This window comes from Rissa tridactyla, chromosome 9, assembly GCF_028500815.1.
Source record: "Rissa tridactyla isolate bRisTri1 chromosome 9, bRisTri1.patW.cur.20221130, whole genome shotgun sequence".
In the NCBI taxonomy this organism is placed as follows: domain Eukaryota; kingdom Metazoa; phylum Chordata; class Aves; order Charadriiformes; family Laridae; genus Rissa; species Rissa tridactyla.
The window spans coordinates 14,913,929-14,929,128 of record NC_071474.1 but is presented as its reverse complement, the minus strand read 5'-3'; the positions used below and the strand labels follow the sequence as shown (position 1 = coordinate 14,929,128).

At 35.5% G+C, this 15,200-nt stretch overlaps 1 protein-coding gene across 5 annotated transcripts in view; it reads right to left on the bottom strand.

The window, feature by feature from the left end:
• The window catches only part of UNC13C (unc-13 homolog C), a 228,027-nt gene extending 214,802 nt beyond the window's left edge, over positions 1-13,225 (bottom strand). For 3 of the 5 annotated variants that reach the window (XR_008468536.1, XM_054215054.1, XM_054215055.1), the window contains exons 1-5: positions 12,648-13,035; positions 11,670-11,699; positions 8,848-8,947; positions 5,089-5,206; positions 3,225-3,348 (exon numbers count right to left, since the gene is read on the bottom strand). Coding sequence is in view for 4 of the 5 variants with exons in the window: in XM_054215054.1 (XP_054071029.1) it covers positions 3,225-3,348; positions 5,089-5,206; positions 8,848-8,947; positions 11,670-11,699; positions 12,648-12,717 (442 nt within the window). In the remaining variant the exon portion in view is untranslated. Of the gene's footprint in view, positions 1-3,224; positions 3,349-5,088; positions 5,207-8,847; positions 8,948-11,669; positions 11,700-12,647; positions 13,036-13,086 lie in introns of those variants that run through there. The other 2 variants (XM_054215056.1, XM_054215058.1) reach the window with 2 other exon arrangements.
• Positions 13,226-15,200: the final 1,975 nt, after the last annotated feature.

Here is a 15,200-nt window from a genome sequence, read left to right as displayed (position 1 = left end):
TTTAGTTTTGTTGTTGTCTTTTCGTATTGTAAGTAAGGAATCAGGTTTTACTTTAATTCCACTTGCTATTGGCCTAGGACTGACCTTTTTTCAAATTCTTACATCTTTCAAGAAACCTGGAAAGTCTCATCTGCAATTGCAGGTACAAAATGAGTTACTGCATAACATCTTACTCTATTCTTTGTCCTGTTAGCTTCAGTGAGAGGAAAGGGTTCATGATGCAAGCTGGTCTAGTGGGAGGTGTCCCGGCCCATGGCAGGGGGGGGGGTTGGAACTAGATGACCTTTAAGGTCCCTTCCAACCCTAACAATTCTATGGTTCTATGATCTGGCCCTGAGCGTGAGGAAATTTTCTTCCATACTGATTAGCAGAATTTGTGTGCCCATCTCTTTTTCTTCCATTTTTGATGTTTCGGTTACATATTAGGGACATATTACATATCAAAGCAATTAATTTTCTTATTCCTTGGTGTATCAGTGAATTAGTATGGTGACTAATGCAGAAACAAGGATCTCATAATTGTTACCTCATACCCTCACTTTCTAATTAATGTACCTGGCGGAAAGTGATAATGAGTTGAATTTCAACCAAACCTAAGAGGTGCACCAAACCTGCATGGCGTTTGCCAGAATTACTCATGAGGTTAAAGTCCTGTTGACTTTCAGTTAGCAAAATGAGATCTTAGTTCCGAAGTCACACAAATGGCTTTCAAAATTATAGATATTATCAACTACATTCCACTCAAGTAAAATCATCTTCAATTTCTTTAGCTTATACTCTCTATGTAAGGTATAAACGAATGTTGAGGAGCATGACATGTCTCTCTAATGCTTGACTTAAGAAAAAAAAATAAATGATATCCTTTAAATTTTCTTCTGTCTTTTCTTACAAGAATGACCTAATAAATTTTATGCAAAATCATTGTATTTCATAAGAAAACCTGATTATCCTTTAGTAAACCTGACTTTTAGAAACCTTAAAAGTGTTTGCAATTCATCTGTAGTATTTATCTACAGTCTGTATTTTATTACTGTGAATTTGCTTGCAGAATTCTAAGTACATGAGAACCTTATTTTACTTAGCAGCCTTTTAATGGAGCTCAGTCTAGGTAGCAATAGTGAAATGACAACTTTGTTGCTGCAACAACTAACATTAGATGATACTTCTAGAAAAAAGCACTCAGGAATGAACTAATGATGTTAAAGCACTTCCCTGTTGCTACATGCAGTGCTTCAAGTCCAAATGAAGCCATATTGTTAAAAAGGTGTGGAAGGCAAATATTTCTACCAAATATCTGGCATTCTCAAATGGACATCTTCAGGAAACTTTATTAGTAAACTGCAGTCTTCTACCTTTCCAATGTAATTTGTCATAACAAAGAGGCTGTGCTGATTCCATTAGTCAAGGACAGACTCTCAGCTGGTCACAGCTGAGCTAAGAGTCATTCAACAGAACAAGCAATCAAAATGCAACGCCTCAGTCAAACTCCAGGTAGAGGGTAAAGATAAACGTGTCTTTCTCAGTGCCAAACACGTAATGCTTTTGAATTCTTCCCTCTGCACAGAAAACTATAGTGTAAGAGTGACCTCTACAGGATTTCTACAGCACTCCGTGACTACAGTCTTTCAAATATGTTTGTTTGGAAACAGAATACAGGCATCAATCTACAAACCAACACTCTCACCAAGCAGCAGCCTGAAATTAGTAACAACCTGAATTTACAGCTTGTAAACACACAATGAGAGTTTCCGTAACAGATTTGCACCAAATTTCTAGATACAGAAACTATGTAAGGAAACATTTGATACATTCTGCTGATTCAAAGGAAGTTCCAAGAATTGGACATAGAATAAATACAATTTGTACCAATTTTTCTCCTTTTATAATAGGTATTCCACTGTTACTGTACAAACTGTTGTCCTTTTCTGTCCTCTTTATAAACCGCTCCTTTTTTTGTATTAACTATTCTCTTTTTGTACTTAAGGACTCAGTCTGTTTGTCATATGTACACTTTCCATCATGCTTAAAGGAAATAACATTATCTCATGAGCAAGAATAATCTAGATGGAGGCACCTGTGAATACCAAGAAAAAAGTTCTTCCATATGAATTTTTTACTCAGGCAACTGACAATTGCTTGTGGCTGGGGAAAATATACCAAACAAAAACCAGAATGTGACTATGGCTTAGGCTATCTTTTAAAATGTTTTATTGGCAAAGTACTAAATAAAAAATAATTTTTGTCAAATAAATTAATAATGATAATAAAAAAGGACGGAGGCCCTGTTGTGACTCCTAAGAATCCACAACAGTCCACAGGTACACATTCTATTTATTAACAGGAGTGTAGTCATGCAGACTACACCCAGAATCATCAGAAAGAACTAGTCTGTTCTAATCAGTATTAGCTCTATTGCCAAGTTCAGTTTCAGGGAATGAATTTCAAAAAGAACATTAAGCAGATGAAGTGCATATTTTTGGTATGATTTCTATTCTTCCCTTTCAAAAGATAAATAATGTTTCTCATTTCCATTTCTTCATGTTTTTTACTTTTATTCTTGTATAAATTTTGGAATTAGTTTTTTAGCAATAGTTCCTTAGACTGTTTAAAGAGTAAAATATTAAGCTAATTTATCTTTGTGAACTTATCTGGCGTATTGGACCATGTCATACAGATGGACTGATAATCTTGATAAAGTCAATCTCTTTGTATTATGTCTGGAAATAATGTGAGGTAATGCATTAGTTGATGTTCAGTTTCCATTTCTACCTTCATATACACTATTTTCATACACATATACATAGTTTCCATCTTCATATGTACTATTCGTAAAGGCAGACAATGTTTGCTAACAAGATAAAAATCCTGCAAAGCCCTAGATTTTACTAAAACCCACATTGTGCAAACAGCTAGTCAAAGCTGACACGATACAAAGCTATAACACATAGGCTCTAGTAGATCGAGCCTTAAGGAAATACTTCTTTCTTTAGCTCTACAATCCACATGTGGATGAACATTAACTAGTGAAATGGTTCATCCAGCTCCTCATGGGAAGTGGCTCTCAGTGATTCTATTATTTACCAGTATCAATTATACAAATGCTCCAGTAATGAATATGCGTTTAAGATTTTATATAAAAATTATTATTTGCTGCTGTATTTCAGGAACATAAAGTGGAACAGAATGGTTGGAAAGCTGGAGCGAGACCTCAATCTGTAACTCACCAAATGGTAATGCAAAGTAGACATCCAGTAAGATCTCATGTGAAGTTGGTGTTTTTGTACCTTGAATCTCATTCCCGTTTTTTATTACTTCAGAATGCAATGTCATCCAGGAACCTGGACCTTCCTAGGAAAAAACATTCCGAAAGTTACCTGAGTAGGATTTCTAGCATTATCCACTTTTGCCTGAATGAAGGTTCCCCTAAGTCAATACGAGTTTCTTTATGACACCAATAGGCTTGGGATCCATTCTAGACTGTTCCAACTACCGTTTATGTAAGTAGTAGTTAGGACTTTATCAAGTTTTCTCACAGACATGGAATTCGAAAGAATAAAATATTTGCTCTACGTAAATACAAATATACGTATATGTACAAATATATACAAATGCACATTAAGATGGTCAGATGATTAAGATGCAAGAAATATGAATATTGAAGATTACTCTCATAAACTGAGATTTTCCAGTTCCCCTTTGAACTGGTGCCAAACGAATACATTCTAGCAAGACTGAAGCAATCAACATACGCTAATAACCAAGCCAAAAAAGAGCTTCTGAACTAATAGGTTATATCTGAGTTACAAAGCCCAGAGCAGAGCTACAGGGTTAAGAGGAGCAGGATAAATAACTAGGAAAGTTCCACAGTGGCCTAATTACAAAGGAAAGCATAGAGAGTCTGAAGAAATTAAGAAACAATCTCTACTCTTGCATCATTTGTTTGTTTAAAGTTTCCGTATTTACTGTTAAGCCACAATCTCTGCATCAGTAAGTTGTTAACTCAGTAACAGCTAGGGTAGCAGAGCAAAACAACTTGCCTTGGGGCCTGAAATGGGACTTGGCAGCTGCGACACAGAGCAACTTCTACTTTAAGCAGGAATTACTTTCTTCCCCTGCTTCCATTCTCTGAATAGGATCATTGAAATGTCAGTTCAACATATACGTGAATATTTATTAGTTCCTGTAAAGAAATGGCTGATGCTGTAGGAAGAAGTTTTCTGATTCTCTCTCAGTTAACTCATCATCCATTGTCTTTTTTATTTTTTAGAAAATTTAAAGAAGGCAAACTTAATTTTATTTGCAAAGATTAAATTCATCTTCTCGGAGTTACTTTTTTAAAAACAGACTCCAGGGACTATGTGTAGGAAAGCATATTTATGAATGGGAGAATTGTGGAGTGTCAGAATAAGATACCTCTTTTTCTGATTACAGGGAGTTTTGCAGCACTTGCAGATTGCTTCAGCATTTCCACACTCCCAGAAACTTTTCTTATTTAATTTCTAGCCTACTGAGAGCAAGCATACTCATTCTGGTGGCTAACTATGACCATGCTGGAAACATGATAACTCTTGGGATTGACCCATTTTCTCCACTCATCCTTCTCTATGCACTCATTGTACTATTAATTTCTTCCATAGCACCATAGGGCAAATTTCTGTTTTCCTCTTTGATACAATGGGCAATTCCCTTGAGAGACAAAAAAACAGTATTGTGTCCATTTTACTATTTACCAAGGTCACACAATGAAGACCCAGGCCAGGAACCCCAATTTGAAATTCCCTCACTCTAATCACATAAACCAAACTGTCCCTGCCTCCCTAATAATTTGTGAGTGTAGATGAACTCTAACCCACTTACTAAATTATACCTGACTCAGTACGTGAGCCATTTCTCCAGGGTATACAGCTAATGCATATCAGCTGTCATTGTGAGAGTCACATGTGCATTAGGCCTCAATATTAGAGACTGAAAAAAATGATGCAGAAATAAATTGATCAAAAATGTCATTACAGTATTTGTGGAGGCTAAGAATGAGAAATTCATTGGATTTTACTCAGTGTTCTGTATTTTCACAGAAAGTCAACTTACATCCGTTGCATGTTCCACAGTTGCAAGGGGAATCCATAAAACTCCTAAAATGCTATCCCAGAGCAAGCCTTTCTTCCACAGCTCTATAATGAAGCCCTTTCCATCAGCACAGATTTCACTGAAAACAATGAATACACAAACCATTAAGCTGAAAACACAGTCTCAACTACTCAGTAATCTACCATAATAACTTGAGATAGTGACTTACAGCAGATACAGAGGTGTTTTGTTTTCAGTATACTCATGAAATGCAAAATAGCAGGTATGACACAGAAGTTAGACAAGACAAGTCTCAAGTCTTATTATTCAGGATTGCTTTTACAAACTGATGAGGACAATTCTGCTGGTAATGTGGCACAGAAGTCCTAGTTGTCAGTAGCTTTATTTTGCTACAAGACTTGGCCCTATTGGATATAACCCCAGAAGAAACCAGGATCAGGAAATGCCTTTAGTTCAGCTTTAGCTTTTTCTGAGCAGCTTCTGCATATGGAATTCCTCAGTTGTCTCCTCAGCACACTGGTCTGTCTCTTCAGGATGTCCCTGAAGAACCTGCATTCTCAGGTTCCACTGTAGCTAACTTGTAAGGTGCACGAGTAGTACTCTATAGCTAGCCTTTTGTCAGGTGCGTTCCTTTAGGTAAAACTGGGACCCACAAAAATGATCAGTCTTTTGAACATAAAACTCAGAGGAACATTTTCAGTGAAACAGTAAGAGTTGGCAGTGTCAGCTATGATGGCACACACTGTCAATCAACATGGACCATAAGCTAAGAATGATTTATGGGAAAAATGGGAAAAATTCCATCTTCCCTCACAAAAATCTAGAAGGAAGCGCCAGACCATTTCCTAGAGGAAACTGAACAAGCTTCTTATTTTCATCATAAAGAAGACCAGGTATAAAAGATGTTTGGAGCTTGTTCCCTCCATTAGAATTGAGAAGTTGGACTACACAACAAAAATACAATGGGAAAACAGCTCTCAACTTCAAGAGTTGCAGAATCCAGGCTCTATTTCAGTTCTACTTATAGAATGCAAGCATTTTACTACTAGCTGGTCTTGACTAAAAAATATCATACCACAACCTTATTTTGCAAAAATTTTATTTTAAAATTTTGTCAGGCCATATGACTTATCCATGACATTGAACTAAAATTAAGAGAGAATTTATTTCCTCATGGAATGTCTGCCACTCCTTTATATATTACTATAACTAGGTACAGACCAGTTCTGTAAATACGAACAACATAATAAAATAGGCATTGGTGTCCCTGCTGTGACTGGTTGTATGTAATCTCCATTTGACTTAATTTTAAGCACTAAAACTAATCTTCAACTGATTTGTGTGGTGTACTACAGTGACTTACTGTGCCTAAAGTTACCAGGAAAAGAACAAGTGAGATCTGAGAAGGGTGTCACCCCAGAGACCGGTACTGAACTCGTCACATTGCTCTTAAAAAAAACGTTGTGTTGGCTGCCTCAATATCTAATTTTCCGCTGTACTCATGCAGTGGAATAGATATAGTGAATTTTTGCTTTGTTCAGTTTTTCCCTTTACAAATATGTTATGGAAGACAGATTGTAAATTCTTACTTTCGGGTATTTTTGGACCCCAACTTTAAAACCGTTGCACTGGTAGCTGAACAGTGAAACTGCATATTGAAAGCTTAAACACTATGTAATTTTTTAAATCCCACCTGATAATAGCTGTATGTAATGGAACAGTTTGTTGGTTTTGTTTTTTTGTTTGCTTTTTTTTGTTGGTGGTTGTTGGTTTTTGGGGATTTTGTTTGGGTATTTTTTTTTTTTTACTGGTAGAGATTGAGAGAGAGCCCTTGAGAAAATGAAGGGCCATACAAAGCCTATATAAATGTTTTTGTAAATGCCTGTTTATAATACCTTTTAAAAGTCTGCTGTGTTGTATAGTTCAGTAGGCAGTAGATGGAGCTACAGCAATCTCATAACATATTTGCTAGAAAAACGGTTTAGTATTCTTTGATAACATTTAAATTGCAAACTGAGAAAATAATCCTAATAAATTCCTCATTCCCATTCATGTAATGGAACACTCTCATTTACATATGATCAAAGGCAAAGCATTTATGTAATAGAAAAGCAAATGTTTTAAATAGTATTTTAATACATTCCTCAGGAAAATTTAGAGGATAGGTTACACATACCCACTTTAAAATATTTCTTAATTGCCTCCCACACTAAAGGTAACAGGGTAATTGCTGATATTTAATTGATCTACTTCCTGATATACTATTACAATCCACAATCCAAAGTTTTATAGAACTATTACGTCTGGATCAGGAAAGTGCCAAAAAAAAAATCTTGTTAATACAGTATTATCATACAGCAATGATTCCTCTACACTGAAACATGACAATCTTTTCTACAAGTCAAAGCTACAGTATAAGAATGGTATTTATAAAGGCTAGCTATTGATATTAATTTTCCTCTGCATTTTCAAAGACATATACGATCCTCCTGTTTGGATAATTTAGGCTGTGGCTCTGAACAATCTGCTAGAGAAGCCTGAGAACTGGGGAGTGCGAGAGGAATTAGCCCCAGATTAAGATTAGTTTTATATGGTTAGAAGGCCAACTTTTTTTTTTTTAATGACTTTGATATGTCATTACATCTAGCCATAAAATGGCACGTAAAGAAGGTATACATGTTGGCCTAACATAACAGGCCCTTCAGTCACTCAGAGTCTTCAGTTAAGCAAGCTAGTAGTCTGCTATGGTTGTCTAAGAAATAAGTTACACGACACTAAAAAAAAAAAATAATCCAAATTCAATTAATAAATTTAAGAAAAATTTGTGATGAAGATGAAGCCCTTAAATGAGATTAAGAGCACTGTGAAATAAAATTAATTTATGTGAAATAACTGTGAAGAAAAAAAATGGAGAAGATTTTAGAAATTCTGCTTTTAATATAGAATAAAATTAAATTTGGGGGGGTTACTTCAATCAAAACGTCAGTTTTGGCATATGTAGAGCCTATCAAAAGATTTATAGGTTTTGATAACTAGGAGTTACAGAAAAGTGATTCAAAACAATTCATTATTCTGACAAAATATTAAAATACTTGTATTTAGGAAAAAAAAATTGTAAAAAGGACATTTTTCATAAAAATAACTAAAGGCAATTAAATGTTTAATTCTGTAAATATATTTCAACCAACTCTAGATCTCAGAAATAAAATGTAAGTGTTTGGACTCTCCTGACCCGTTAGGTGTACATAAGACGCTAGAGAAAAGAGAAGAACAAAGTCTGAATAACAAAATGGAGAGTTGAGTGAAGTGGACAAAGATCTGCAGGCAGAACTGAGAAACAGTAAGCGTCAATAATAAAGAAACTAACTAAATTGGCAGTTAAGTAGATAAATGAATGTATAAAATATGAGTCACACAGAAAGGAAATTGAATAAAACAAAAATCAAGTTGTGTGATGATCAATTTGAGTTCTGCTTCTTCTCATTCCTGTAATTCCTAAAACATTACATGAAATTAAAGATACTGGAGAAAAATATTTTCTTCCCCTTATTGACTGCTGGCCTTGATCTGCAATGTGGCTTGAAAAATTAATTTTTGTTCTGTTCACTAGAGCTAGCCTGGCACCTCTTCTCTGAGCTGAGTACTTTTTCCTTGCTTTTGCAGTCTGTAAGTGGTCTCAGATGTTATTAATTGCTCTAAACTACATAAATACAGCAAAGACACAACAAAACCAATTTATAAGAATTCCCCATTACTTACAACATGAAGTCCTGTTCCCAACAAGGTTCACTTCCCCTTCTGTCTGTTGTAGTGCTTTTTAAATTTTGGACTTTTAAAACAACATAGGTTTTGAATGCATCTGAAAAAGAAATAATCAGCACATTAAAACCCACTTTATTTCTTCCTAGAAGCTGGAAATATTCAACCCCACAGTAGCAGGGTTTTAACTCGTACTCCATACAAAACATTCAAAGGTGTGGTTCAAATACTTGGATTTGAACAAGGAAATTATTATTAATTCTAATGGGATTATGATAGGAAAATCCCTCCCCATCACAGGTGGGAAAGAACATAATCCTAAACGCGAGCAAATATTTGAAGGCTCAGCTTCCAGGCATGGCTTCTTAGATTATTTTTCAATCTCCCTGACAGATCCTGCATGAAACCAGTACGTACTCCCTTTCTGCAAATTAGGATTTGTTTGTCTTTCAATTGGTATGATAATATTGGGGACTGGGCTTTTATGTCCAATTAAGGCAAGGGCACAGACTTGTAACATGTAATTCAGTCTTGTCTTCGTGTGTGAATCTAGTTCTGCAGCAGCAAAATGGATTTCATATGCAGTCCCAAATGACTCAAACGTTTTTGTATGTGTCTTTGTAAATGCACAGTATGAGTATTCATAAAATTGGACCTAATCAGCAAAAAGAATAAAATTTTAAAAATTTCACAGTGCTTGAAAATATCACTGACAGAAAAAAAAAAGGCAAAAGAACTAAGGGAAAGCTCTACCCTTTAGGGCCTCATACAGGAATCTAAGGCAGCAAAAGGCATACTGCATCATCCCAACGAATTTGGCTGTTCGGAAAAGCTTCTTAGTTTGCATGCGTGTAACACATCCTTTATTAGCCTCCAGCATCCTACATAAGGATCAACATTGACATATGGTTAAAGAGACTTTTTTTTTTTTTTAAATAGAACTACTGCCAAATATACATATGAGATGTAGCCAAGAAGAGAAGTAATTTTTGAGCTGCCCGTACTGCCACAGGTCAATCAACCAGCCCTAGTTGGAGGGAAGCTGTCATTGTGTACAATGGGCTCTTGAATAGGTTGTACCAAATTACACTGCCATTAACAAAAAGTGTGAGGGAGAAGAGTTAGCTCTGTACATCCTGTATGTAGATCTTATTGACCAGGACCGATGATAATGTTTGACAAAAGGACTAAAGGATGTTATGTAATGGGAACTATTTTTTTTCAATAAACAAAATCAACAGTAATCAATGTTATCTATTTATTTTCTATAATTCAGTGCACCAGTCTTCTCAAACATGTCTTTGTTCTTACACTGAAAAAACTTGACAAAGTCAATACAGATTTAGAAGTCTGGTGACATATTTGTGAGAAATGGTGTCAACAATGCATGATTCACATACCATCCTATTGCTCATTCTGTGTAACTGAGGCAAACAAAACACAGAATCTGCAAATTATTTTGTAGCTGCAAAATTTGTTTGTAGTTCAGAGGCTTGCAACTCAAGATTTGAAAATTTTTCAAAAGAACACTCCATTAAACCACTTTGGCTGAAAAATAGCAACCTACTGTGTTTAACTCCAGCCATTTTGAGCATCCACATCTGTATCTACATTTACATAAAAAAATACAGTAACCAAAAATAAAAGATAAGCACAGGAGAATCACGGAGTTGAGAAACGTGCAGATATCTCAATACTGCTCTCAGTCACCACCTACATAATTTTTCTGCCCAAGAAAACATAGCCAGTTATCAGAGAATACACCATGCAAACCTTATTGCCATTACTTATGGCATTAACAAGTCTTCAACAGCATTCAAAGGAAAATTAAAATTAGTTAACTTTTATCAAATAATTCTGTTTGACAATCACCTTTTGTAAATTATCACCTCTTTTGAGTACCAACAAAATACAAGATTTGCTGAACCCTGCAGAACGTTTTTCTGATTGCATTAGGATTTCAATGAAAGAAAGATGATTCTGAGTCTATACTTCATATGCATACTTCACAGCCTACTGTGAAGAATGACCACAGAGGGTTAGAAGAATCATGTTCCCAGAAACCAGATTAACCTGTGCTAGTTCAGGTTATCTTTCTTTAACCCAGATAACTTTAAACAATTTGCAGAGGTTGCTTAAATGTATTAGCCAGACATCTACTGGCAAATTTTGCTGCATTAATTAGGTTGTATAACAGCTTCTCCTGAGAACTAGTAATTACAAAGATCTCAAAGGCCTTACATTTATAGTCTACTTATGTGTGAGAAATCTCTGGCTGAGTTTGGACTTTCTTTCCACTCTGGCTAAATCTTGGTCCTGGGGGCAGACTTACAGAGCCCTGGGCAGCTTGGTTTTTGATATTTATTGCCTAGGGCCTATACCTGATCTCTATAACTGTTTATCAGTATCTCCCATCTGCATTTCCTCACTGGGAAAATTCAGACACCATCTCGTCCCTGCCCTAGTGAAGATAAAATCCTGCACTCTCTTTATATAAAAATAGTTTCTCTTGACCGATGACCCATTTAGGTCATCAAATTATGTAAAAATTCTTTTTAGTGGAAATATCCTTTAAATACCACTGGTTTGAGAAACAATAACAATTAATAACTGAAAAATACAGATTGTCCGAGGCCACCATCTTGTTATTTTTATCTTTAAGATATATGTATATTTTTTAATTCTTTCCTCATTCATTTTGTACCAAACTGTTGATAAAATGTATGCAAGTAGTCACAGGTTTAAGTTATTCTTTAGTGTGATACATGCATGCCCAAGGAATAAAAATTTAAAGCAGAAATTAAAAGGGAAATCAGACTTACCAGCTGCTTTATCCAACCTTCCTTTTTTCACTATATATAAAAAAAGAATTGATTATATGCAGATAATACTTTAATAATGCTTGCCAACAAAGTTTGTAAAAAAAAACAAAACCAAAAAGCAAACAAACAAAAAACCTAAGGGATTTCTGTGGTATAGAAAACCTCAATCAAAAATTAAAACAAGTACTCTTAAAAAACTGTAAGCACCTTCATGGCAAGATAATATGCTTACTTGGAATTCTTTGGAAAAGAAAACATACAGAAAGTCTTTGCAGCTTACAGAAACCTAGTAAACCCGTAACAAACAAACAAACATCCTTTGTGTTGAATACAGCACAAAAGGGAGAATGGAGAGCAGGTGATCAGAGAGCATGCATACTATCCATCACCTCATAATGCTAGTTCAAAATTCTTCTCAATAATAGTCACAGAAGGCTCACAGACTTCATATAATCTAAAGTAGCTTCTTACAAAGTATCATATTACAAAGAATCTTTTATTACATTGTATTTAGTCTTCCTATTAGAAAAGACATACTGCAGTAAACACCTTACCAAGTAAAAAGTGAACATTTCAAAACCTGACTTTATTCAATAGCCTTAAGTGCTACACTGCTACACTAGCACTTCCATTAATGAAAAATGCCCTGAAGCTAATAAGACTGTGATTTAGATATTCATCATAATTATGAAAATCTAACCAGTTCATCATTTTGTATTGTGCCTGACTACTAAAGTCATTGAATTTAGACTTTTAAACAATATAATTAAACATTCTTTACATTTTCCTGACATATCGATGACAGTTCAGTTCAATTTGAATGAAACATGACTGCAGACCTACAAAAATTTAACCCGCTCTTAAGAATATACTCATGTATATCATACATTTCATTACTATACTTAGGACCTAGTAATTGCTAATAAAACAAAACGTTGAGTCCACAACTTTACACCTCAAAGGTTCCCAAAAGCTTACCATCATTCTCCGAGTCCCTTCCCACTTGCCTAACTTCACCCACAATTCTTTTCCTTATTCTTGCTTTCATCTATCCCTAAACATCCCTAAGTATTCTATGGAATTGCATCATATTTGCAGAATGTCTATCTGACAGCCTGGATAATTCCATCATGTCTCACACTGAGAAAGCTTTCACTTTCAGTGCAAATGGGGAGAGGCCAAACTGTCGCTGAGCCACAAGCAGAGTCCAAACACTGCAGCAGTTCAGCTGCACGGCAAGAGTGCAGAATTTACACACTGCACTTACGTGAATTCCCTTAAAGGAAGTACTTCAAGAAATATTCCCATTGACTTAAATGAGCAATGCACATCTGCAGTTTATGTAGTTGCTATATATAACCACCTACTAAATATTTGTCACATTGGTGAAGGAGCTTGCGTGATAAGAAAAACCTACCTTTTACAGAGAGAAGTTCCATTCCAGTAGAAAAATATTTTAAAGAACATAAATCAAAATTAATTTATATATTTTTTTACAATCGGGGAAAAAATTAGTTTGGCTTGAAGACTAAATTACTCCTTTTCTCCTGTTTCCTCACTGCAAGTATTTGCACTTTTCCTGCATGCTCCTCCCATGTTTCACATGGAGAAAAGCCAGCCAATTGATGGAGCAGTGAAAGACCAACAATAAATTCTTTCTGCCTCTATACACACTCTTGAGATGGAAGAGGAAACGAGAAATACTACAACTGTTTGCTCACCCTCATTTCCTCAACTTTTATCTGTTGTATGCAGCTGTCTAGTCTAAACACATTTTTGAATGCCAACTTTGCCAGCAATAACAAACATCAGTGCAACTACTTTGTTAAGAACATACTTTGATTTTTGCATTTCACAATTTTCCACTTGCAAAGCATCTGAAGTGGAATACAGAAGGTTTAAATTTTTATTTTTTTTAAACACAATTGACATACTAAGAACTCTTATTTTACTCTATTACCTATAGCTAAGCATAAGTAGCCTTAATTTTCTAAAATAAAGTATGAATAAATATTGCAAAGAAATACAAGTTGAATTTTAATATACTTCATGAATTTCTAATTATATTGCAGCACTTTGTTGGATTCTCATGCAATGTTAAAATATTTTAAAACAATACTCAGAACACTGATATCATGCAAAGTGGTGTTTATGACTACTTGTTCAGATGAATACTGGGGTTTATTTTTTTAGTTTTCAGTGGTGGTCAACAGTGTATATATATCCACATAATGTAATATTTTACTTTTTAAATTTTTCAGTCTCCATCTACTATAATTGTAGCCTTTGGTCTTAGCGTCTTTGGAGCAGAGGGGAATGCATATGCCTTCTGAATTCAGGAGTGGCTGCCTGCAGTTCCAAAGAACTGCGTCTGGATGATGGTCACACCTCAAAAGAGAGGTGAGAGCTCAGACTGTTTAGCCTGAATAAGAGAAAACTTGGGGAGGTGTGGTGGATTTATCAAAGTTTATAAATACCTGATGGGAGGGTGTAAACAAGACCAACTCTTCTCATGGTTGCCTAATAACAGGTGAAGAGGCAATGGGCACAAATTGAAACTCAAAGTTTCATCTGAACCAAGAAAACTCATTTTTACCGTGAGGGTAGTTTAACACTGAGGAAGTGGAGTCTTTGTCCTTGGAAATACTCAAAACCTGACTGGACACAACCCTGGGCAACTTCCTCTTGCTGACCCTGTTTTTAAGCAAGGATGTTGGACTAGATCTTGAGACATTCCTTCCTTGTGATTCTGTGCTAGCGTGAAAGGTCAAAAATCTGCTAAGTGTGACATTGAAGAAAATTTCGTGCAGCATTTCATGAAAGTCTACAGTCACTCTACATACGTGTAGTCTTGATTTCCACCCCGCTCCCAGGAACATCTAGCACTTCTGTTGATTTAGGATCATGCTACTATGTCATAATGTGAAGTTGTTAAGATACTACTTTTTGGTCTTGTGTTTTAGATTCATATATTTGCATATCTCTCTTCTGAACAAATATTTATTCTGAACAAATCTCCCACAGCAGTCTTATAGTCTTAGAGCCACGTTTCCACCTTATGCAAGCAACAGCGTTCCACTGAAGTTAACCTTGCTAGTCTGGTACATACTGTCTGAGAATCTGATCCCAAGTGTGCATTTGGGTCAAATGAAAAAAATATTTACTTGGAACAAGAATCTAATCACTGTTGACTTAAGGTTCAGTAAATACAGTCCACGGTAAGCCTTAGCATGAGTCAAAGTTACACAGCTGCATCTCCGTATCCTTCTGAAATTGTGCCAACTTTCCTCTTCTTCCTTTCTCCCACTCACCTTCCCAGTATTGGGGCTCTTCATGTGGAATACTGATTTTCTCCTTGAATCCTTGGATTCCAGCAGAAACAGCAGTCGTTGTGGTTTATTTACTGTGATGTCATGATTATTTCTTACATATGCAATGGGGAAAGATTTTATGACTTTACAGTAGAAAATATGCAGACAATACTTGAACACAGGGAGAAGGTCACTGTGGACTGAAAACAGGGCACATGCA